Source organism: Rhamphochromis sp. 'chilingali' (assembly GCF_963969265.1).
Source record: "Rhamphochromis sp. 'chilingali' genome assembly, chromosome: 7".
Classification (NCBI taxonomy): Eukaryota; Metazoa; Chordata; class Actinopteri; order Cichliformes; family Cichlidae; genus Rhamphochromis; species Rhamphochromis sp. 'chilingali'.
This window is the reverse complement of record NC_137934.1, coordinates 17,715,081-17,739,642: the sequence shown is the minus strand read 5'-3', so window position 1 is coordinate 17,739,642 and position 24,562 is coordinate 17,715,081. Positions and strand designations below refer to the sequence as shown.

Genomic DNA, 24,562 nt, shown 5'->3' with positions numbered 1-24,562 from the left:
GCAGCAACAAAAATCTCCTTGCAGTTGCTTTGGTCATAGTTTGCATGGAAGTTTCCAACTTGGCTGCAAACACTCACCAACTAAACCAACTACTGTCTAGGTGGTAGTGAAACAGAGAAGGCTCCCTTTCAACTTCCAGGCTTAAGCAGTGAAGCAAATCTTTTACTTTAAGAACAAACCTACTGTTGAACTCTTCACAGTTTTACTACTGCCCTGTATGTAGTTGTCTAACATTTCCATACAAGTTTTTGTCTGCCAGCCAACCAAAACAAAGGCACCTGCCATCCCCTGTGACGCCCAATCAGATGGCTGCCCCTCCCTGAGCCTGTTTCTGGCAAAGATTTCTTCCTGTTAAAAGGAAGTTTTTCTTTTCGACTGTCGCTTGCTCATAGGGGGGTTGTTTGATTGTTGGGGTTTTCTCTATAGGTTCTTTACCTGTTGTTGTGAATTGGCACTATGTAAATAAAATTAAATTGAATTAAACTGAACTGTGGCAATCTGCTAAAGGGCAAAGAGAACACAGTTTTTTTTTTTTGGTACACCAAGCTTTTTGCAACCAATTTCACTGAACAACCCCAAGCAACAACTCCCAATTCAATTTGGGAATGCACCTTTTTCCCTAGTGAATAGAAGTTGCCGGGGGATCACTGACTCGTCTTTAGCCCTGCAGGACTGGAGCCTAAACTTTCCATGTTCTTTTTTCTTTTTAAATTCAAAAGTATGAGACATGTAACATTATAGAAATTCTTTTAGATCCAAATAGTAAAACAACACAGATGGGGAAAACGGGAAAAGATAAATAAAATAATGTCAAATCAGACTAAACAATGCAAAATAAAAGTACAACTCTTGGTCCTTTAGCTTAAATCTGACCTAAACGGCTTAATAAACTCAATCCATCGTTTACAACAGTATCTGCTTCAAGTTAATTTTCCCATTGCAGATACACCAGTTTCACATCAAACCAGTGTAATGTTGGTGGTTTTAGACAACATTGTTCCCAGTAAACTTGCAAATATAGAAACGGATATAGAATCATAAAGATGTTAGAAAAAAAGAATAAAGAGCTGTGGAAAGGCCATGACTTTACGTGTTCAGATGATATTCATTCACTTATGTCCTGGTGTTACAGCGGGTAGATTATTCTCTGTGTATGACCACAGTTACAAACAACAAAAATACTCCTCAGTCTCTCGTTTTCTTTCCCTCTCCATACACAGAACTGATGAAGCTCCAATTTGCATTTTTAGCAGGTAGATAGCACTGTATTAATCAAGTGCAACAATTGTGCTGTTATGGAATAGTTTTGAAATAATAATAGCTATGAATTTTTTTTAAATAGCTGAGCATAGTTAACTGACTGAAGCAGAGGAATAACTATTGCTCATTTTAAGCTCTTTTACTGTGCAAAATTGATCACAAGGCGAGTTCCACTTAAAAGTTTTGACATATTAAGCTTTCTTTTTGCGTTTGTTGCTGACAATCACTGGTTTTCTTGAACCCATAATCAGTTTTTTCCAGGAAATAAACCAGTATATTCTCTGTCTTTGTTCAGATTATCACCAGTCAGTGGTAAATCCTTGTAAACAACTGAGAGCAGAAATAAAAGCCATGTGCTAATCTTGTTATAGCGTAGACAGAGCATTCAAATTCTAAAAAGGAAAGAAAATGGAGGGACAAACCCAAGCCACATTAACTTACCATTTTCCCAGCAAGTTTCTTTAGTGGATTGCCACTTGCACTCTATCCAGCCATCTATTTTCTCAACTGCTTATCCAACTTAAAGTCTCAGGAGAGACTGAAGCCTTATCACAGCTGACACTAGGTGAGAGGCTGGATATAACGTGGACGTGTCTAACACATAGAGACAGACAGCCACTCACACTCACGTCCACACCTGTGGACAATTTAGAATCACCAAATGACAAGAAACTGGCCCCATGAGATCTAATACCAACTTTTTAGCTATGAATTTTACTTTAATGAGTTGACTTTGAATAACATGCATAGCACTCAAATGCATGGGTGGTTTAGCTGCTGTGAGGATCTAATTTGGGGAGAAACCAACCCTTAGACCTCAGATTTTATCTGCACCTCCTGAGGTCAGGCCGAGTATTTCTGAGAAGCTCTGAGATATATTTATGCATTGCAATCCCAAACTGCTGGTTCAGTAAGGTTAGTCTAGAGCCTTCCCAAGCTCCTTACCTGCCTGCTTCAGCTGTCAGCCCATGTTGCTGACTAAAAGACTCTGCCCTTTTACATGCACACAGGGAAAGTAAAGTCATTACTGCAGACAGACAGGGTGAGTGGGAGGAGACGTTACTGAAATAATCTCAACGGGCCAGGTTAACAAGTGCAGGATGTTTTGCTTCCAGGACGACATGTTTTGTGCATTATTGCTCATCTTTTAAAAATGCTATCGATTATTCAGTTTTCTCCTGGGATTACAGAATTTAAACTATTAAGCTGAGTCAGCTGGATGGTGTCTTTGAGCTAACCTGAATGTGGTCACAGTACAAAACACCTGATTCCCGAGTGTCTGAAGCCTCTGTTGGACTCACCTCTCAGTTTGTAAGGTGACTTTGGATGGCTCTACGTTGGGGTTTTCCCACTCCATCTGTGGGCAGTGCATGAAGTAACACAGGGTATAGAGGGCTTCGGGCTCCCAGTGCACTGTGGTGTTGGCCTTCTGGTGGACCGGAGTCCCGTTGCTGGCATTCTTGATGTGCAGCGGCTGGAGGTGGTGCATGGCCCGGGAGACCAAATCACCTGGAGGGAATTTATGAATATATCAGTGGCAGCGTGGTGGGCGATGTAAAAATAACAAACTGTAATTTATCAAGGATGAAATAATAACACTGTGTACTACACTGATAAAAGTCTTACATATCATTCTGAGAGCAAAAACCCATTTCCTACTCCAACCCTCAGACACAAAAGTACTCACGATGACGCACTCCCTCATTCACACACCCTCTGATTCAGCCTACGTGTAGTCATACACATGTGCCCGCACAATCATGAGTGGGGAAATGACTGCCTTGAAATGAATCTTACAGACATCGGGTCTCTCTCAGTGAAAACACACTCAGACATGTGTGCTCTCACTCTCAGTCTGTCCTCGTTTTATCTGTAGCACTTATTTTTCTCCCATGTTTTCCTGGGTAATGATGCACAGAGTCACAGGGAAGCTGCAGGATCTGTGTCACTGAGCATATGTGTGTGCTAAATTTAAAATGAATGAGTACAGGGTTTTTTAAAACACTGTGAATGCCTTGTTATAAGGAACAGGGTTGAATGAGTGAATGTCAGATTGGTAGATGGGCTCTCGGTTTTGGCTGGACGAAGAGCTACAAGCCTTTTCTATATTTTTTAAATATAGACTTTAAATACATCTACACTTATTAAGTAAACCTAGTGAACTACTCGTTAACGTAAATCTCTGATCAGCCAATCAAAGGTATCTCGTTATGTAGACATAACCAAGACAACCTGATGAGGAAAGGTTATTCAAACTGGGATGTTCCCACACAACCATCTGTAGGGTTTACAGAGAATGGTCCAAAGAAGAAAACATCCAGTGAGCGGCGCTTCTCTGGGTGAAAATGTCATGTTGATTTCAGGTCAAAGGAGAACGCCCAAGCAGTTTCAAGCTGACAGGAAAGCTTGTCACAACTGAGGAATGTCAATGAAGATTCGAGACAAAGCGAGAAATATCAAGTTTCTGTTTTTTAACGCCAACATTTGTTTGATAGCTGCAGACTTTCACCTTCACATACAGAGGCTATTATAACCACGGCTTGTTTTTAAATAACAACACTGATAAACCATTTATGTTCACCAAAGTGTAAATTCTGTCTCATTTGTTGCTCGATGAACAAGCTATCATTAAAGACCTGTGATGCAGACAGGTTTGATGGATGTTTGATGTTCTTACTCCTCTCTCGATCTAGGCTATTCGATTGATTTTATTTTTCTCGAAAGCATGAAAGTATAGTATGCTATAAAATGAGCCTTTAGAGATGAGTCAACAGATTGGTGACTGTTTTTTAAGCCCTTTGTGATGCAAGCTCGAAGGGATTCGTATCTCCTCCTGGAATCAAACTGTGGATATTTGCTTGCTAGGCAAATGTTTAAAACACCACATTATGGAGCCACACGTAATAATAAACTGAAAAACACATGTATCCCCACAGTTAGCTAGCACTGCTGCTGGACTTCAGTTTATCTTGATGTCTCTATTAGTAACATAATGAGAGTTCAACTGTGTTGGCGGTAGCTCACATTATTTCCACAAAAGCCAATACATGACACATATTGAGAATCCAGTCACGGTTTCAGGATCACTGCAGTTTACCCTTTGATGCTTTTATCGGAGGAGTAAAGTGTAAATGAATACCCAAATGTCTTGAATAAAAAAAGGAATGAGAATATTTTGAGAGTAGTTTTTTACTGGCTTGAATGCAGATATATGGTTAATGATGTTCTCTACTTCTGTGTGCACAGCTGTCAGTGGGCACAACACCAGATGTGTTTGAATATCTGCAAATGTGGGCGATAACCAGAGGTCTGCGGGGCTGCAGCCCCAACTCATGTACCATCTTTCTAACGATCCTGAGGAGTTGCGCAAAAAAGCTTACAACTGAACAGCTGTGCGCATTAGAAACCATAACAGCTAGAGAGATTAAGTAAAATACTTTTTTTTTAGGGCAGCATAGGGTACATTTTATACTAATTTTTTTTCTTCATCATGAATGCGGTCCGTTCATTTTGGCGTGATCTCTTTCAAGCTGCGTCTGTGCACAGCAGGAACCAGGAGCAAAAGAGAGTCAGAAGAAATTTTACAGTTCTAATAGTTTTGAAGCACTGGAGGAGGTATGAATTTCAAATTCTGAAATTTGTGACGTGTGTTGCAGAAGCAGATATTTAGCACTGACATTTTGGAAGTCATCATTCTCTAATTTAGACGGCGTCGCAGCAGTTTATAGATGAGGTCGTTAGCGATGCATTTAAGAGTAACGATGCAGCTCTGAGAGGGAAAATACTGCAGTGTGAGCCTGAGGGGTTGATTTCTCAGATAAAAAATGATACTCGTATTGATCTAATTACATCTATTTACTCAGTTTACTGGAATACTGGAGGCTCCAGGCTTGTGGAGGAATATGGACGCTCAGGTAAGGTCGATGATGCACGTACTGTATATGTGTGAGAATTGGAAGCCCTGAGCTGCAGTATAACAGCAAACACATCGCCTTCTGATCTAGTTTGATTGTTTGTTCCAAAAATATCCAGTCTGAGTAAAGTTGCCCTGTCTTGAAATCTCATTCCTCAGACAGACTGACACGGTGAATCTGAGCCTAAGGTTCTCCATCTGTCAAACTAAAGGCCTCTGACAGAGTTCACAGGCAGCCAGACGAAAACAGAGCGCGCTGCTCACAGCACTGTTTACACTCAGGCCCCGGGGAGCCTCATAGACGGCCGAGAAAGAATTAAACACATCAATGAATAATTGAAAACGAGGCAAACACGCTCAGCTTCCGTGATTGTGTTCAAGTGGAGCGGTGCTATAAATCTCCCGTCTTGAGGTTAGACATGATGAGGTACGGTCATTTCTGAGGCAGCTTCTAAAGGAGCTGAGGAAAAGCTGTAGAAATCACAGTTTGACCTGCTGTCAGGCTGATGAATTTCAGGTTGCTCGATGGGTCAGCAAAACATCAGCCTTGTACCACTGGTGGTTTCTTTTAACCATGACCACAATCCCAATCCTGCCAAGATGGACATTTACCAAACCCAGCAACTGAGTATTTTTAAGGAAGCCGCCCAAAGAACGAGGAGAAAAATAAGAAGGCTACTTCTACAGCTACTGCAGCTGTTATTACTACAATTTCAACTCCTATTTTCAATTTATTTGAATAATCCAGTTTCCAAGTGCTTTAATTCCGCAGGCATTCAGCAGTAATAATCAAAGAGGATTAGGGCCAATGGGAAAAAAAGTGGACATGTCTTTTTTTCTTCTTTTCCAGAATTCGGATTAAAAAAAATTTAGATTAAGTTCGGAATTCTGAGAAAAAAAAAAATCAGAATTCTGAGAAAAAGGAATTCTGACTTTAATCTCATAATTCTGACTTTTTTCTCAGCATTCTGGAAAAAATGTGCCAACTTTTTTTTTTCAGTGGCTGTGGATATCGGTAGTTAGCATAACAACAGCAATAGCTGCTGTGACTTCAGACACGCTCACAACAGTATGAGACAAGTTTCATTATTGTATGGGGGCGGTGACACTGAGGACTTGTGAACATTGGAAGTTTTATATGCAAAACTATATATTCAGCCATGTACTTTAAAAGTTACTGCAAGCTTCTATACCCGTTACTTTAAAAAATATAGCCTTTTGAGAACGGATTTTTTTTTTTGATACACCTTGTAGTGCACAGGTAGTCCAGCTGGGTTTGGTCCAGTTCAGAAATGCTTTTGCAGTCAATGGATGCAGGAATTTTTGTAAGTGTTTTCTACCATTGAATAAATTTTCTACATACTGTGAGGTATGTAGGATGTTCACCCTTGGTAGAGATATGATCTTGGTATTTTATCTACTTATGCCTTTTACGGTATATGGATCTATCATGCTGCAGGTGAAACTCTAGAAGAGGCAACACAATTAAGTCCAGTTACTGTTAACATTTTCTCGACTACTCTCCTGGAACAAGTCTTCCAGTAGGTCAACTCTCTGCTGTCAAGGTCAGCCAGCGATCTAGTGATTTGCATATTATAAATCTAAACAACCCAAATAAATCCCAAAGAGTATAAATATTAGAACAGAGGAAAAGTTAATTTCATTAGAAAACAACAGAACTGATGCTCTGGCCGACCTTAGCATGCTGAGTCACTGCCTGACCACCTGATGGTGACCTTATCTTGGTGCCAGTGGCTGGGGGCAGACACATCACCAGTACCTCCCCACACCCTCCATTATTATTATGGGTCCAGACTGAGCAGTCATACACACTCATATAAAACACGGCATACACAGCACACACAACCACCTGTACACTGATGTTAGTGTTTACACCCGTATGATTGCTCTGTATCCATGTCTTGTCCTATTCTGTGCCCGGTCCTGTGATTCCAAAATAAAATGATACAAAAATAAAACTTAAAAGCTTCATTCTGGAAGATCCAGCTAACAGGTCCAACCAGTGGATGTTATAGGCGACTTGCTTGCCTTAAGGCAACAATTGTTGTGATTTGGCACTGTATAAATAAATAAATTGAATTGGATTTATTACTTTTTCTGGGCTTTTTACCTTCTCTTTGAGCCTTCTTTCTGCCGATTGGTCGCCCCTCACAAACAGACTTCATATTCATTGTGTAATATGAGCATCCACTCTTGCAACATTGTATATATACTGTATGAGAGGGGGAAAGGAATGGCATAACAAGGGCTTATTAAAAATAAACTACATATCTTATAAATAAGCACAAAAAACAGTCATTACTTGCAGCTACACAGAAACTCTAGCATTTTTCTGAATGTGGTAATCATCAGTATTCAGATGCTGTTTACTGTATATTTGGATCGCAGTAGCGTTAAACTAGAACCTCAAGCAGGCGGAATAAAGTGAGCATAGAAAACCTTTCCACTCCAGGTCCCTAAGCTACTCTCCGTATGTTAACAAAGTGCGACACTGGCCTGAATATTAAGAGGAGAAGTGAGGCATTAATAAACATTAAAAAAGAGAAAACCGAGATGACTGAAGCATGCATTTACATTGGGAAACACTCTGCACAACAGGAAACAATACAGGAGCAGAGAACTGCTAACTCCTTTAACTGGATGCACTCCCCATGTGTTTGTAGAGCTTGCTGAGCAAAAGCAGATCTCTTTGGCCAATCTACATCCATAAATAGCAATCCACTTCTCTCTTTTTTTAAAGCCACATTTAACATTAGAGTCAGGCACCATGCAAATACTTAAACCACTGCTATCCCTCTGAGCAAAACCCAACGCCCGAGTCGATAATCAAGCTTTCTTTGCCTTCATTAATTGTTCCCGTGACTTTGGTTTTGTCAGCAGGACAACATTTGCTCCCATCTCCTTTGCTGTAATTATCTAAGCAACACTCCTATGAGGTTCATGCTTCATCTGATTTGAATTAATCATAAGGGACAGCTTAGTGTCTTTCTTTCTCCGAGCCAAGTCCTTCCCTTTTGGAAGGACTCATTACTGAGCAAAACTTTGTTCCTTATTACCCGTATTAAAAAAGTGACTCTGCATAAAGGAAAAACTTTCTGCTGTAACAACTTGTCACAAAAACTTTAAATTCTGTTATACAAACAACATGTTTCCCCTCAGAGTCCACAGAAACATAAATGTAGCATCATTAAAAGTTTACAACCTTTCTTATTTTGTGCTCTTTGCTCTGTACGAGTAGCTAACACTAAATGGCTAACAGCAAGAATGGTAAAATTCCTATTGTACCTGAAAGCAGGTTGACAGTGTTGTACAAACATTAACAATGCAAGACAATACAATGTCTTCTATTTCACTCTAACCCTCCAGCATGTTTTTGTCACAAGTGTCTTCCTCTTAAAAGGGAGTTCTTCCTCACCACCATCACCAAGTGCTTGCTTGCTGATAACATGGTGTGATCACTATTCCAGATCCACTTATCAGTTTATTAGCCACTCATTTCATTTAGTTGTGCAGACATGGTCAAGACAACCTGCTGAAAATTAAACCAAGAACCAGAATCAAGAAGAAAGGTTATTTAAGTAACTCTGAACATGGCATCGCTCTCAGTGGTCTGAGCATTTTCAGATACTGTTGGATCGACTGAGATCCCCGCCACACAACCGTCTCTACAGAGAATGGTTTGAACAAGAGAAAATATCCAGTTACCAGCAGTCAGATACCAGAACTGCTTCAAGCTGATCGGAAGGAAACAGTAACTCAACTAACCATTCATTACCACCAAGGTGTGGAAAAGAACATCTCTGAATAACACAGCAGAAAACGACCACCCTGGGCGCCACTCCTGTCATGGTAGGGTCAGATTTTGGTGCAAACAACACGAAAGCATGAATCTATCCTGCTTGTATCAATGGTTCGGGCTTCTGTTAGTGTGATGGTGTGGGGGTTATATGACATTTCATCCAATAGAGGTTGGGTTATATCTCAGGATCAGTGAAAGGTTTGAAGTGATGATGCAAAAAAACAATTCATCTAATTGTTCTTGAGACACTCCAGATCATGCTGAGAGAACTGCAAGGCAGAGAGTCCCCACAATCACTTACCTAGTCTCATTAACCAGTATATAACTAAAGCAAGTTTTGGGTTTGACGTTTTCAACCTCAACTTTTGACAGAGAAAAACCTTCACACCTCTCACTCCAGAAAAAAGTTCAAACATACCACACACTCAGCCGGGCTTCTTTATTAAAAACTACAGAATGCCTGCTGGCATCGACGTATAAAGACTCACAAAGTGTAGCTGTTTCTCCTGAATAACACTTGCTACATGTTGACATCTCAACAACACAGCTTTTTTAAATGTCAAATTTATAGGCTGTTTTCTCAGTTTGACATGAGTATGTGGGCCAGATTAAGTTTTCTCTGTCAAGGTTCAGATTGTTTTTAGAGGATATTTCACTTCGAAGTTTTTTCAGCAGGTACAATAAAGCACAATGCAATTATGTTCTTATAACGAGTAGCCACAGGGAATGTGGTTTGAGTTATTGTACTGGGAACAGTCTGTACTTTGATGCAATTTAACTGTGATACATTTATCTTGTGCAATGTACGAGAACAAAACTTTAAAAAGATTTTTTAAGTTATTAGTGGAATTCAGATAATTTGCTTCACGAAGTGATTAAATGGTGTTATATTTGGTAAAATAATGCCAATCCTACTCTTGATCCGACTCTGTGGTAATGTCAATATGCTTTTGATTTGAGTTTAATGGGTTCTATTTTTTTTCACGAGGAAATTATTTACATTTATATCACAGAGTCTGAATTCTTCATGAGACTTTAACACGAAGGCAGTGCCAGTGTTGTATTGTGTAATAAATAATCCATTCCTTACTCAGTAGCTATTTTTTAAAATAGAGTGCAAACTTCCCTTTCACACTTTTTTTTTTTAATCTTAGAAGTATACTTCTATGTTTAATGATTAATTTGCGTGAATCTGTCTGTAAGCTGTATTTACACTGTAGCTTATATTTATTATCACACAATCAGAAGGGAGGACATTCATGAATTTCATTATGACCTAAAATCCTATAAACGTTCTTCCTAAACTTTTTTTCCCTTCTCGTTGCAGAATTAGGGAGGATGCAGCAGAAATTATTAATGTGAGTTCTGATAGTATTTTGACTGCAAATACACTAGACAGATATCCTGTAGCTACTCAGCATGGAGGCCCCTCTGGGTAGGAACAAGCTTAAATCCATCAAAAGACCCAAAACTTTTTAATGATAATGAGATGGATGAGATGCATGGCTGCCTTTGGAGTCACTTTATCTTTAAACCGGTTCAAAAACAATTTGGAAACAGCATACTGAAGTGTTACATCATGTTTTTGTTTTTTATTAATCTTAACATAATCTTTTGAGTTTGGCTGCCAAACATGGATCAGACAGTTTTTTTTATCCCATCCCACTTGAGGGAGTGGAGTTGAGGCCCCAAGGTAATGAGTTTGTAGCAGTTACAGGTTAAATCAAGTTAGATAGAAATGAAAAGTTATACACAAAGTGCAGTAACTGGTGTAACATCGTCATTTAAATTGTCCATCATAAGGCTTATTTACATGGGACTAATATTACCAAGATGCCTCATGTGATTTGGAAATTAGCTCCATACATCTGGATTTTATGCTGCACATTTGGGAAATGAAAAGTATGTAGTTCAATCAAATTTACAGACTTTATGCCCACATGTGGCAAAAAATGCTGACAGGAAAGTCTCTGGGTGCTTGCCACTGATCTGGCATTACACCACAGACTGTCACATTATATCTACTGCGCCTGTTGATAGAGAAAAATGTCAGCTTGAACATTGCTATATATAAGCTTACTCAAAATCCTTATAAAAGAAAGTCTTGGCACTCTGCAGCCATCTTTGTTGCTACATATTTATCATGTCTCTCTCTTACAGTGTCTGTCTTACTCTTTTACTCTTACTCTACACTCCAAACAAATTTCCAGATTCCTAGTGGACTATTACCACAGGACCTCTGTTTTGGCGAAATATGGCAGGTCAGTGGGCACTCCTAAAGGTAAGCCAAACTGTCAAGGCACATCTATTTTCTAGCTGCTCAAAACAGCCTCCGCCACCTAACATGTTGTCAGTTCTTTCGCATGAAAGCACTTTTTACAGCTCATTTGTGCCATCTTCACCTTATCAGACACTTTTACACAGTCGAACACACGGTCCTGCTGCCTCTGATTCAGATCCAGCGTCTCCTTAAATAGATCAAGTTTTTCTCAGAAGGTATTTGCTTTCCAAGTGCCTCATTAGCTTGCGTGGCACCATGTTCTCTCAACAGGTAACACAAGCAGAGGGCTGTTGACATCTCCTGATGAGTGTAAGCTATAATCCCAGTAGCTATTAGCAATCAGGCACCCTGAAAACTATAAATTTCACACCCGACCCTCAACTATCGCGGTCTGGTACCAAACGACTCATGGACCTGTACCGGTCCATGGCCCGGGGGTTGGGGACCGCTGATTAAGATCACAGACAGCAGCCACAATTATCACAAATTACTATAAGTCCCCAGAGAACAATAATCTCATTCAAAAAGGGCTTTGCAGAATCATCAATATGGAGTAGCAGTCATTTTAAATTTTGTGTTTGTCCTCCACTAACTGCTAAAGGAAATATCTGGAGGGGGGTTTAGCTTCTGAAAGATATGATACAATCACCAGCTAGTAGCTAACTTTGTCTTTGTGCTGTCCGATGGTGAGCGGGTATTGTTCTGCAGAACTTTGACAGCAGTAACCAAAACAGCAACGCTATGAGCCATGAATTCTGAATGTGTATCACAACAAATAGAAAAGACAAAAAAAAGATAAGCAAACAAGTGTGTAATTGAAGCAGACAAACTGACATGAGCTAACTTCTTATTAAATGTGACCCAAGTTTATAACAGTGAGATGACTGTTGTGCTCCCTAATGGAAGTCTGAGATGGAAGATTCCTTCACCATCCTCTGACACACTGTCATGGCCTATCGCTCCCCGGGGGCCAAACCGAGAACATTTAATCATCGCTTGGTAATACGACCGGCTCAGAGCTCTCCCTGTGGGGCACATTAGCAATTCCATGGCACCTATTAATCACTGTTGATTACAGGACATGCCGTCATTAACAGAGAACTAGCAGATACTTTTACCAGCAGAGCTCAAGTGGAAATTTATCACCAGCAGACACATTTAATATGAGTTACGTGAAGAAAGGTCATAGCAGTCCGTATTTGAATAGACAGGGGATCGGTGGACACATGGAGTGCATATATTAATGTTCTCAGCTTGCCGGTTTAATAAAACAAAGTCACAGGTTTTTAGTAGCTTGGCTAGGATGTGATCAGAAGCTGGGTAGCCATCTGGAGGAAAGAAAAAAAATACCTGCTGAGCCTATGGACCTGTGAACCCATGATGAGCCAAATAGGAGTGAAACAAAAGGATAAAGACATATCCAAATGTGTTATTTCTGCAAGCTCCACAGAGGGGAATAGAGTGTGGTTAGTCACAAGGGGAGCACTGATCCATCTTCTAATCTATCTTTTTATAAACTGAACTCATTGTGAAATGAGACTGTTTATGTTGATGAATAAATTGCAACATGGAGAAGCAGCGGGGCACTAACTGGAAAGCTGGGACAGAGGGAATAAAAAAAAAAGAGAGAAAAACAAATGAAGTGCCTCGCTGCGAATGCTACACAATGATTCATTCATTTTGAAGCACCAGGCATCAGTACAGCACTTGATATATTACAGATTTTGTGCTTCCTTGAATTGATGCAAAAAAAAAATATATACTGACCAAAGCAGTGAGCATAAAAATGGTACATATTATAAAGCAGCTTTTGTAGAAGTACAAAATGTGCTGGCACACAAAAAGCTACATATCAGCATCCAACTAATGGCTATTAAATGAGAATGATTTGGAGCTATGGAGCTAAAACTGAATCAAACAGCTAGGTGATTACAAAAGCACATCTTATGATGAACATACAGTGTCAGCACCAAACTCTGCCACAAGCTGTATATGAAAAGTATAAATTTGGCCACTATAGAAAGTATGAACAGTGACCGTATGTACTATGACGTCTTGTTTTGAAACCTTGGGATGAACATTTCTGCTATCCATGCGTCACGGTGAAGAAAAGTAAGGTTGTGCATTATCACAGCTTCCTCTGTTGCTGGTATCCTTTCGATGTGGATGAGCACAATTCGACTCTAAGCCCCACCCAATTGACTGTGCTCTTTACCCTATCACCTACTGAGAGCCCAGTTCACCTTTCAAGTCATTGAACTGGTTCTTTCTGGCATGTTTGTGGTGTTGATTCCTTTTAGAGCTTTTTAATGTGATTTCCGATATGACATCTTGCTGTGCGGTACAGGCCATCTAATAAGTTCATATTGCTAACAAACCTCACTAATGTGGTCACTTTTGATGCCACTAAATTAAAACGAGAGCTGAAAATGCTAAAATTGAGGCAATGGATGATAATACAATTGCCATCTTGTAAATACAGTCTATCCACCAGAACATAACAATAGCAATGCAACAAAAAGAAACCTTAAATAAATGCGGAAAAAATTGTGAGCTCATTCTTATTTCCCAGTATGCACAGTGAAAATGGAGGGTGTTACATTTTAAAGGATTTGCCACACAGTAGAGTTTAAGCCCACGTCTTTTACCCATAGGATACAGACTTGTGTTCCTCTGCACCACATCAGCAAGTCCACAGAACCACAAGCAGCAGCCTGTCTGCCCAAAGCAGTACATTACATATCATCCAACCCACAGTTTGTGGTTCAGACATGACTGTAAAATCATCCCCCCTCAAAGCAAAAAATCAATTCATGTAATTTCGGATGTTTCTCCAGTGTTTAGGAGTCTTACATACACTGCAAATTCACTGACAGACTACACAAAACGTACCTAATGTGCAGTTTCTATTCAGTCACTGCACCAAAACGACTTTATATCTGGAGGCAAACACTTTAAAAGAACACTTGAAGGCAGCAGCAGCATGACACCATCTGTTTTACTGCAGGATCCGGTGAGGATGGGGTTGGAAGGACGGATATAGTGAAATATTTAGTTGTGAATTACAATGATTACCCGTTTTTAACAATAGTAAAGTTTGATTTCTAGTGTTTTTGTCAAATGTCCATTTTTGAAGCCCTGGAGGACATTTTGACTAAAAATGAAGAGTGTCTTATGATGCAAGATGCTGCAAAATATTATGAAATCTCTGTTTAGGAAGGTCAAGTGCTTGCCGCTGCACTGTTTCTGTATCTAATAGCACTGGTGCACAGAGACCAACATGATTACTTCTTTCTGTCCATAAGGCATGAACAGAAGCCCCAGTCTGCTGCAGGCAACTGTCCACTTCTGGACTGATGAGTGAGATCCAAAGCAAAGAAACGCCAACACAAAATCCCCATACTCACACACTAAAAAAGACTACAGCTCCCAGTTATCCCAAGAATAAATCTGTTCATTAACAACTATAAGAAAATCAGGGAAAGTGGTACAAGACAATGACTTATGTCACTCTGAAGGGATCTCTGAAACCAGCTTAATTCTGCCTCATCATCTTATCTTAGTTCTCCCAGATACTTCCAGTCTGTGGAAATGGAGCAGTACATTACACATAGCATCTCTCACTCCCTATTGTCATCATCTTTCCAACTCACAGGAGGGGACTTCTAAATGGATGCCACTTTATTTTTTCTAATGGCTCTTTTAGGGACTTTAATGGCTCTTCTGTGAAGATCTGCAAAAGCACTACTGCAGACTGCGGCACTGTGTAATAAATAACTTTCTTATGTCTTTATTATGCACTGTGTCGAATGAGCTTAAATAGTTCTGCACCATTCATATTTCAGCTGAGGGCTTATTTTTGTTCCTTTTTTTTTTTTTTTTTTAAAGTGCTTGACAATTACAGTACAGCTGGAAAAGACTTGTGCAGCTGTTCACCAAAGCACAGCAGCAAATCAAATCAAAAGTACATTTGTGTTTATGTGCACTGCAGCAACAGTTAATGTGATGAAGAGAAAATTGTGTGGGCAATGTAAATAAGCACTGGTAACAAAGAGAAATACATACTGTATATTTAACAAGACAACGGTAATACTGCGAGGCTGCACTTAATCACAGTGATGCTGGGGGAAATGACAAGGTGAAACGGCAAAAGGTTGTGTTGGAGGGAACGTGAGGAGAAGCCCACAGTAGTCATTAACGTTTATTCTTTGGCTATGATGGCTATTTTTAAGCGATTTCATGTTAGAATACTGACAGAAACCCACAGTCGTGCAAATGCTACCAGCATTAACTTTCGTATAAATTACTTAATAGATTATAAAGGTTCTAAAGAATGCAACAAACTGAAAGTAAAGTTTATGGGTAAGGCCTTAGTAGAGACCTGCTGCTATTGAGGTTCAAACAAGATAAGAAAAGTTACATTTCAAAATGAAAACATATTCCTATCTGTTTTCCTTTTCTAAAACCACTGTCAAGAAAAGCCAAGAAGCAGGGGTGTCAAACTCATTTGAAATGGTGGGCCTCCTCCCTCGGACAGATTCAACCTCACCACCATGAAGAACGCTTCGGGAAATACAGGGAGTGCAGAATTATTAGGCAAATGAGTATTTTGTCCACATCATCCTCTTCATGCATGTTGTCTTACTCCAAGCTGTATAGGCTCGAAAGCCTACTACCAATTAAGCATATTAGGTGATGTGCATCTCTGTAATGAGAAGGGGTGTGGTCTAATGACATCAACACCCTATACCAGGTGTGCATAATTATTAGGCAACGTCCTTTCCTTTGGCAAAATGGGTCAAAAGAAGGACTTGACAGGCTCAGAAAAGTCAAAAATAGTGAGATATCTTGCAGAGGGATGCAGCAGTCTCAAAATTGCAAAGCTTCTGAAGCGTGATCATCGAAGAATCAAGCGTTTCATTCAAAATAGTCTACAGGGTCGCAAGAAGCGTGTGGAAAAACCAAGGTGCAAAATAACTGCCCATGAACTGAGAAAAGTCAAGCGTGCAGCTGCCAAGATGCCACTTGCCACCAGTTTGGCCATATTTCAGAGCTGCAACATCACTGGAGTGCCCAAAAGCACAAGGTGTGCAATACTCAGAGACATGGCCAAGGTAAGAAAGGCTGAAAGACGACCACCACTGAACAAGACACACAAGCTGAAACGTCAAGACTGGGCCAAGAAATATCTCAAGACTGGTTTTTCTAAGGTTTTATGGACTGATGAAATGAGAGTGAGTCTTGATGGGCCAGATGGATGGGCCCGTGGCTGGATTGGTAAAGGGCAGAGAGCTCCAGTCCGACTCAGACGCCAGCAAGGTGGAGGTGGAGTACTGGTTTGGGCTGGTATCATCAAAGATGAGCTTGTGGGGCCTTTTCGGGTTGAGGATGGAGTCGAGCTCAACTCCCAGTCCTACTGCCAGTTTCTGGAAGACACCTTCTTCAAGCAGTGGTACAGGAAGAAGTCTGCATCCTTCAAGAAAAACATGATTTTCATGCAGGACAATGCTCCATCACACGCGTCCAAGTACTCCACAGCGTGGCTGACAAGAAAGGGTATAAAAGAAGAAAAACTAATGACATGGCCTCCTTGTTCACCTGATCTGAACCCCATTGAGAACCTGTGGTCCATCATCAAATGTGAGATTTACAAGGAGGGAAAACAGTACACCTCTCTGAACAGTGTCTGGGAGGCTGTGGTTGCTGCTGCACGCAATGTTGATGGTGAACAGATCAAAACACTGACAGAATCCATGGATGGCAGGCTTTTGAGTGTCCTTGCAAAGAAAGGTGGCTATATTGGTCGCTGATTTGTTTTGGTTTTGTTTTTGAATGTCAGAAATGTATATTTGTGAATGTGGAGATGTTAAATTGGTTTCACTGGTAAAAATAAATAATTGAAATGGGTAAATATTTGTTTTTTGTTAAGTTGCCTAATAATTATGCACAGTAATAGTCACCTGCACACACAGATATCCCCCTAAAATAGCTAAAACTAAAAACTACTTCCAAAAACATTCAGCTTTGATATTAATGAGTGTTTTGGGTTCATTGAGAACATGGTTGTTGTTCAATAATAAAATTATTCCTCAAAAATACAACTTGCCTAATAATTCTGCACTCCCTGTATATGTCCTGCTGTTCTCTATAAAGCTGTATAATATCTTTTCTGTCTGTGACAGGTGAACACACCTATCAGGCATAAGATCCCAAACATGTTTTATATTGTACCTTCATGCAGCTGTTTACTTAGAATTATAGTGATATTCATGATGTTAGTCTTACTTTTGCTGTTTATAGCAACTTGTCTTTGCTGTACACAACAATTTCCCTAGTGGGATCAATAAAGTATGTATGTAAATATGCTATCTATCTATCTATCTATCTATCTATCTATCTATCTATCTATCTATTAGCTTATTGCACAGACTGTCCTGTAATTATAAAACTGAACACAACTGAATTTTTTTTGTTAATTGACAGAATTACAAAAAGTTAATTGTCTGTTTTTGTGCTTGCTTTTGTTTTAGAAATTTATGTAGCAAACAATGAAAAACAGGTACTTTCTGTCATTTAATGGTTTATCTATTACTTATTTACTTTGGTGTAGTATGAATGGCCATAGAGCAGGTCTTTATCAGTTGAAAAGTTATGAAAATACACTTAAAAGTCTAAAATTTATGCCTTCCTTCACATTTTTCAGAGCTTTGCTGTGGAACAATACTAGCTTCCAGCCTTATGTTTGACACTCCACTCTAAATGCATATTACAGATAGACACAGGCTCCATGCCTCAAAGGTGAAGCCAATGAGCCATTCTTTCTGACATCCAAATTGTGTAAATCAGAAGTTTATGCAACATTTCTTCTACGGTAAAATAAAAGCTGGTAATAATAACCTGTGCCATATAGCTTATAAGCAGAAATAATCATCTAATGTTACTGACTGAGCTAATATATATTTGCCTAGATAAGACTTAGTAGCACATCACCCCGACACTTAGGTGGATTAGTTCAATATAGTGCCAATTCACAGCAACAATCGCCTCAAGCTGTTTTACATTGCTATGTAATGCCTCTACAATAATCTCTAAGGGTGCTCTAATAGGATAATAGGTTACTGGGAGGTCTTTAAGATACACCACAGCCTGACCATTCAGGAGTTTAAACTCTGTGTTTTTATTTTCTGGAAGGAGTCAGTCAAGCAAATCTAATTTGGGAGAAATATAGTATATTTTAAAGTCTTCATCAGAACTCTCACTGCTGTGTTTGAGATCAGCTTTCCAAACAGCCCAATAATAATGAATTACAGTAATCCAGACTAGACTCAACAAACGCACAAACGGGTATTTTTCAGCATCATTCTGAGACAGGATATTTTTTATTTTAATAATAAAAGGAACAGATGAAAGATGTCAGCCCACGCACACTGAATATCTGGATATTTCCCGCTGCCAAGGCTCCCCGCAGAGTTACGAGAAGTACCTGTAAGTGCGTGATGCTTGTTTTGCTTATTGGATGAGAATTAGCACACCCAATGAAGTTTAAATGAAGTGATATAAAGACCAGTGAGCAGCTCAATAAAAATCCTTCCTGCAGTATATTAAGCATAAGTCATTACTTCACTGGCAGTCTATGAAACTGGAGAATAAAATTTGACTAAAAGAAAAAATCAATCCAAAATACCAACAGCTATTAAAACCTTTTGCCAAGTGTCCTTTCATCAAAGTGTTACTGCACACAGCTGCTGCTGTTTGTCTCTAAGCAGCTTTCCTTTCTTCTTTTTCTGGAAACAGAGAGGTGAGAAACTAAAGGCAGCCTGTTCAGTTCACCGCCTTATTACCCCAAAACTTCTATTAGCACTCTGGCAACCTCCAAAACACTCAATTAGTGGGTCTGTATTATCTCTCAGCAGCACAGCTCAGGCAGAGAGTGCGGTGTAATGTCTATCTTCTTGCAGGAGGGCTTCAGTATAAAGTGGATATAACTTCAGCTTGTCTCTCAGCCACTGAAGTAAGTAGTAGACAAAGAGCTGAGAGAGGCAATGTATCCTCAACTCTCACATGTCAGGCTGATGGGTAATAACTATTAATGAAGAACATCTGCCGGTGGGTGTTGCACATCTCTGGAGAGGTGTTGCACACTCGGATGCTTACACATGCTGGTGGAGTTGTGGGCATACTTACGTTTCATTTGAAATGCAATACTTCTAATAGACTTTAATTGGAGCGAACACTTGGCCTGTGCAGCTGCATAGGATTGGATGTCCACATTGTCAAGAGGCTGCTGACCTTACACAGCCGCAGGAAACAAAGCAATCCCAGCTTAATCTCCAGTACCGGCATGCTTGTGCTTATTAAATTCAAGAGTACTCAGTCGGCATTTGTCTCTTTGTGGAACAAATGTCTGAAAAATACAAATTGGTCTTGTTGTTTAATCTATTCCGTCATTTCCTTTGGGTCTGTAAAGGAGAAAACAATTTGTTTGGGTGTGACAGATCATTCTTCAAGCCTATTTCTCTTTTTTTCTTCTTATTTAAATTCAATGCTGCCAGTTAAGTCGCAAAATGATGCTTCCTTCTTTGTGAAGTAAACTGCTCAGATGCTTATCTACTGTCCACCCTTGTTCTTCATTTTTGCTTTGGAGATCTGCATACCTACTCCTGTTTAGGTACAGTACAAAATACAAAATATGTCAAATGTAAGATTATTTCACATTGTTTCTTATATATGATACATAGTGTTGGGGAGTAACGGAATACATGTACCGCCGTTATGTATTTAAAATACAAAATATGAGTAACTGTATTCCGTTACAGTTACTGTTTAAAAAGGTGGTATTCAGAATACAGTTACTTTGTTGAAATAAATGGATTACACTGCGGTACTTTCCTGTTTCATTTTGTCGCGGGTCAGGACTGTTTGGGTTTTGTTTGACAGCTATGTTCTGTTGTTCCAGGCGGCAGCGTTACGGTTGCCATGGTTACAGGGCGACGCTCTCTCTCTCTCTGCGACTGTGTGTTTCCTGGGTGAGAGAGCGCCTTTTCGTTGTTGTTGTTGTTGTGCTAAGCTAACAGGCAGAATGCTACAAGCATAGCTCTAAAGAATGTAGCATCATGGGCAGTATAGTCCGTGTTGCAGGGAGAATGCACTGCCATACACGTAATGGGTCTGTGAGCGCGAGGAGGGAGAAAAAGGGGAGTGGAAAGGTACGAGTTGTCATCGAGGAAAAACGGGAGCTGGAAGCATGTAAATATAATAATAACCACTTCAGCCAAGAAGAGTGCCTGACAAGCCCAGTTGTAAGTAAGCTATTAAGACTCGACTGTACACCGTGTTCGTGTTTTCCTCCGAAACAATAAGTTCCGTTGGAGCAGCCTTTCAACGCCTCTCTCTGTCTCTCGCAAGAAAAGTTGACCCAGACAACAAAGTAAAGCTATTTTTCGGCTACAAGCCAACAGGGACCCTGCCGTATTAGTCAGAGGTCCCTTTACTACAGTTCGGAGTCGCGGACCTTCAGTAATAGTAATAAATCACACAGCAATAGTACATTCACGTTGTTGTAAAAAGCATGATAATATATTAAGTAATCCGTATTCAGAATACGTTACTGTCATTGAGTAACGTAACGGAATACGTTACAGAATACATTTTGGGGCATGTAATCTGTATTCTGTAATGGAATACATTTTAAAAGTAACCTTCCCAACACTGATGATACATGGTATTTAAGTATTTTCATGGATGTTACTTACAGTACACTTTACTTTGTTTTCTTGATATGAAATCCATCCAGCTCTGTACACTCTATGCACAATTAACAAGACACTATAAGAGACTGAAACATTTTAAAGGAATATTTAATTCCTATTATAGAAACCGTAACTTCTGCATGCTGCACTTTCAAATATAATCTATAAGAGACTTGAAAACAACAAATGTGAAGGCTAATGGGGGGCGATCGTGGCTCAGGGGGTTGGGAATCGCATCTGTAACCGGAAGGTCGCCGGTTCGATCCCTGGGCTCTCTGTCCTGGTCGTTGTGTCCCTGAGCAAGACACTTTACCCTACTTGCCTACTGGTGCTGGCCAGAGGGACCGATGGCGCGATATGGCAGCCTCGCTTCTGTCAGTCTGCCCCAGGGCAGCTGTGGCTACAACTGTAGCTTGCCTCCACCAGTGTGTGAATGTGAGAGTGAATGAATAGTGGTATTGTAAAGCGCTTTGGGTGCCTTGAAAAGCGCTATATAAATCCAATCCATTATTATTATTATTATTAATTTATTGATTATCATAATAAAAAAGAGCAAACCCTACTATAATTCTGTAAGTGGTTTGTACTCTTAAAATGCCGCTACTCAAGTGTTTATTGTTGCTTAGTTACAAAGTTAGTGTTTGTTCTTCTATGGAGTGGAACAACCTTTGCTTGCTGCAGCCCAAAGAGTGTAGCAGGAGTCGAGCCATCGGACGAGGAACCTGCTGGACATTATTGTGTCACAGAGAGGTAAAAAAATGTATGTAAGGGAAAACTTGAGATACATGCTTACTATAACACAAAGTAGGGACGCCAACACATTTAGAAGGCACAAACTATTGTGAATCTATTTCAGCTGCTTCGGTGCAAATGAGAGTGAAAACAGGTGCAGAGACAACAACGAGACAGTTACAAGCCACTGTTGTGTCTTTATCGCTCCTTATTGCTCCATATGTGCTATCACAAGAAGGTTGGTTGTGTCTCCCAGCACAATTTCAAGGAGAGTGTTGAGCAGATACCAGGACACTGGACAGGAGTGTAGAAAGTCATTAACCCTCCAGCAGGTCCAGTGCCTGAGGTGGAACAGCTTGTGTATATGTTTCTGGACGCCACAAGGATGAGGATGGCATGAGGGCCCGACATCCTTTAGTAAGACCCGCACATTTGCACTCATGCACACCTCTACTGCCTTTTATTGCGACAATCACAAAATATCTCTGTAGTATACACTGAGGATTGGGACAAGAGTCCTGTGCCTCTGTTTTGATCCTTTAAAAATCTTTCATGTGGTTGCTAACTTTGGCTAAACACAAGTCGATTTCAGGCCCAAACAGGTGAGCAGCATAAAGAGCAAAACGTCTTCACAGGTTGCAGAAGACAACAAAGCACCAGTCCAACTGGGCATCAAATACTGCTGTTTTGCCCTTTGGTGTCTTTGGTGCAGATTTATAGTGATCTTACTCTGAGCTTGTCACATCTGGAAGCTTGTAAAGAACGACCCTGGTGTCAAATTTAAGTGCGACACATTCTTTCACAAATGTTTGTAGAAGCAGTCTGCTATGTTTAGGTGGTTGATTTTATACACCTGTGACCATTTAAGTGATTGGAATACCTGAATTCAATGATTTGAATGCATGAGTGAAAACTTTTGAGCAATGTAGTGTGTAAGAGGCCAGTGCTTTCAGACATGTCTGCCTCTGAAGTGAATATGTTGGAAACGCATGTTCATCGGGTGGGAGGAGCTTAAAACATTTAAACCTAATTTTTCTTTCCCACCTTGAATTGACTAAATGCATATTTTACTCTAGCAAAAAATCCAGACAGAGAAAGATCTCTTTGTTAGACTAATTTAGCCATATCCTTTAAAAAATAAATAGTGGATTTATTCCACAAGCTGCTCTTTCATCTCTGTTTAATCTTTGCAGCAATGAGGTGTGATGAGCGGGCAGAATCCTGTGGCAGGCACCGAGGGACATTAAACCATTATACAGTAATGAATCCAGCCTCATGTAATTATTGCAGGATGCAGCAACAGCCTACAAGATTTTCCAGCATGTGTCTTCAGTCTGAATGAAGACGTGCGCAGCTGTGTGAGTGCGTGTGTGTTTGGTGGGATTGTTTGTGTCAGCATGCGCTCGCTGCCTTCCTAAAGGTGCTGGGAGACAGATAAGGAAAATGGCCGCGCCCTGTGCCGGCGACTGAATGAGCCAGCCTCATCGTTAAAGCCCAGTGAACATTTTCTTTTATTCTTTAAATCATGGTGACTCTTAAGAGGGACAGACACGAGTATGTGGGTAGCACTGCAGACCTCAGAGAAAGAGAAAGTGAAGCGAAGGACAAAAATGATTCCCAGCACGCCTAAAGCCCATTAGAGAGAAAGACATTGAAAAGGACAAGAGGGTAACATTATCATCGGTAGGTAAGCTCCTCCACTAGATCAAAGGTCCTTTTAGAGCTTAAAACAGATATACGACCTCATCTCACACTACATCAAGCTGTTTACCCAACGGATGTTGTTTTTTTATGAGTCTTTTATCAAGTTAAGGGAAGTCTGACTGACGCATTTGTCTATTTTCCCCCTTTACTTTCACCATTGTTGGGAAATGGGTCAGACTGCACGAGATTAGGGACGATGATGTATGGTGAAGTAGAAAAAGGTATTTTAAGTCTGATATGATAAAAAATGAGAATGGCGAGATGGACTCAAGATGAAATGTAACACCTCCTGTGGGTGAACATTTCCCATTATCCCATAGTGAGTGTGGGATAATGGAGCAGAAAGGATTGGAAGAACGTCTGAGAAGCAGCTTTAAATAGCGGCCCTGTTAATGAAATCTTCCTGAAACATAAAGGAAAGCTATACGTCACTTGCCGCCTGTTTATATGGATAGAAATGTGAAGGATAGGTTTTAATTTTTTGGGTTTTTTTGTAAAAAAGCAAATTCTTATACCAAAATCACTCAGGTATTCAGAAAGCACAGTAATCACTTCCTGGAAAAAAGAGAAATAACATCCCATCACTGTGCAATTTTCTGTAACTCTTGCAGCGTTGCAGGAGGAGAGGGATTCCTCTATTTGAGAAAGCCACTCAGCCCTGAAAAATAAGCACTTTTTCTCTTAGCCTATGCACAGCAGAATACATCATGACTCAATTTTCAAGCTGGGTGCTGACAGCCAAGGAAAATACATAGCGACTGATGCCTCAAATGTTTAAAGCTTACACCACCTATGATAAATGTCAACACATGAAAAACAAACCACTAATAGGGACTATTAGGAATTCAGCTGTCAGACGAAAAGAGACGGCAGATAAGAGGAAAGAATGCATCGCAAATTGTGTATTTTTTTTAAGGTAGCGTATAATCTTGCATTTAATACTGCATGTATTGGCCACTAAATGAGATGTAATTATACACACGCAGGAACACAGCTCAGAAATTTGACACTTTTTTTGATTTTTTTAATACCAATAAATTATTTAGTCCATAACAGCAAATGGGATTTTGCTGCTTACTGCAAAAAAACTCCTTGAGCAGCTG

The 24,562-nt window shown here is 40.0% G+C and overlaps 1 protein-coding gene across 2 annotated transcripts in view; it reads right to left on the bottom strand.

The window, feature by feature from the left end:
* The window catches only part of LOC308399174 (ankyrin repeat and BTB/POZ domain-containing protein 3-A), a 279,641-nt gene that overhangs the window by 57,591 nt on the left and 197,488 nt on the right, over positions 1-24,562 (bottom strand). For both annotated transcript variants that reach the window (XM_080886229.1, XM_080886230.1), the window contains exon 3: positions 2,562-2,769. In XM_080886229.1, the coding sequence (XP_080742355.1) occupies positions 2,562-2,769 (208 nt within the window). The remainder of the gene's footprint in view (positions 1-2,561; positions 2,770-24,562) is intronic.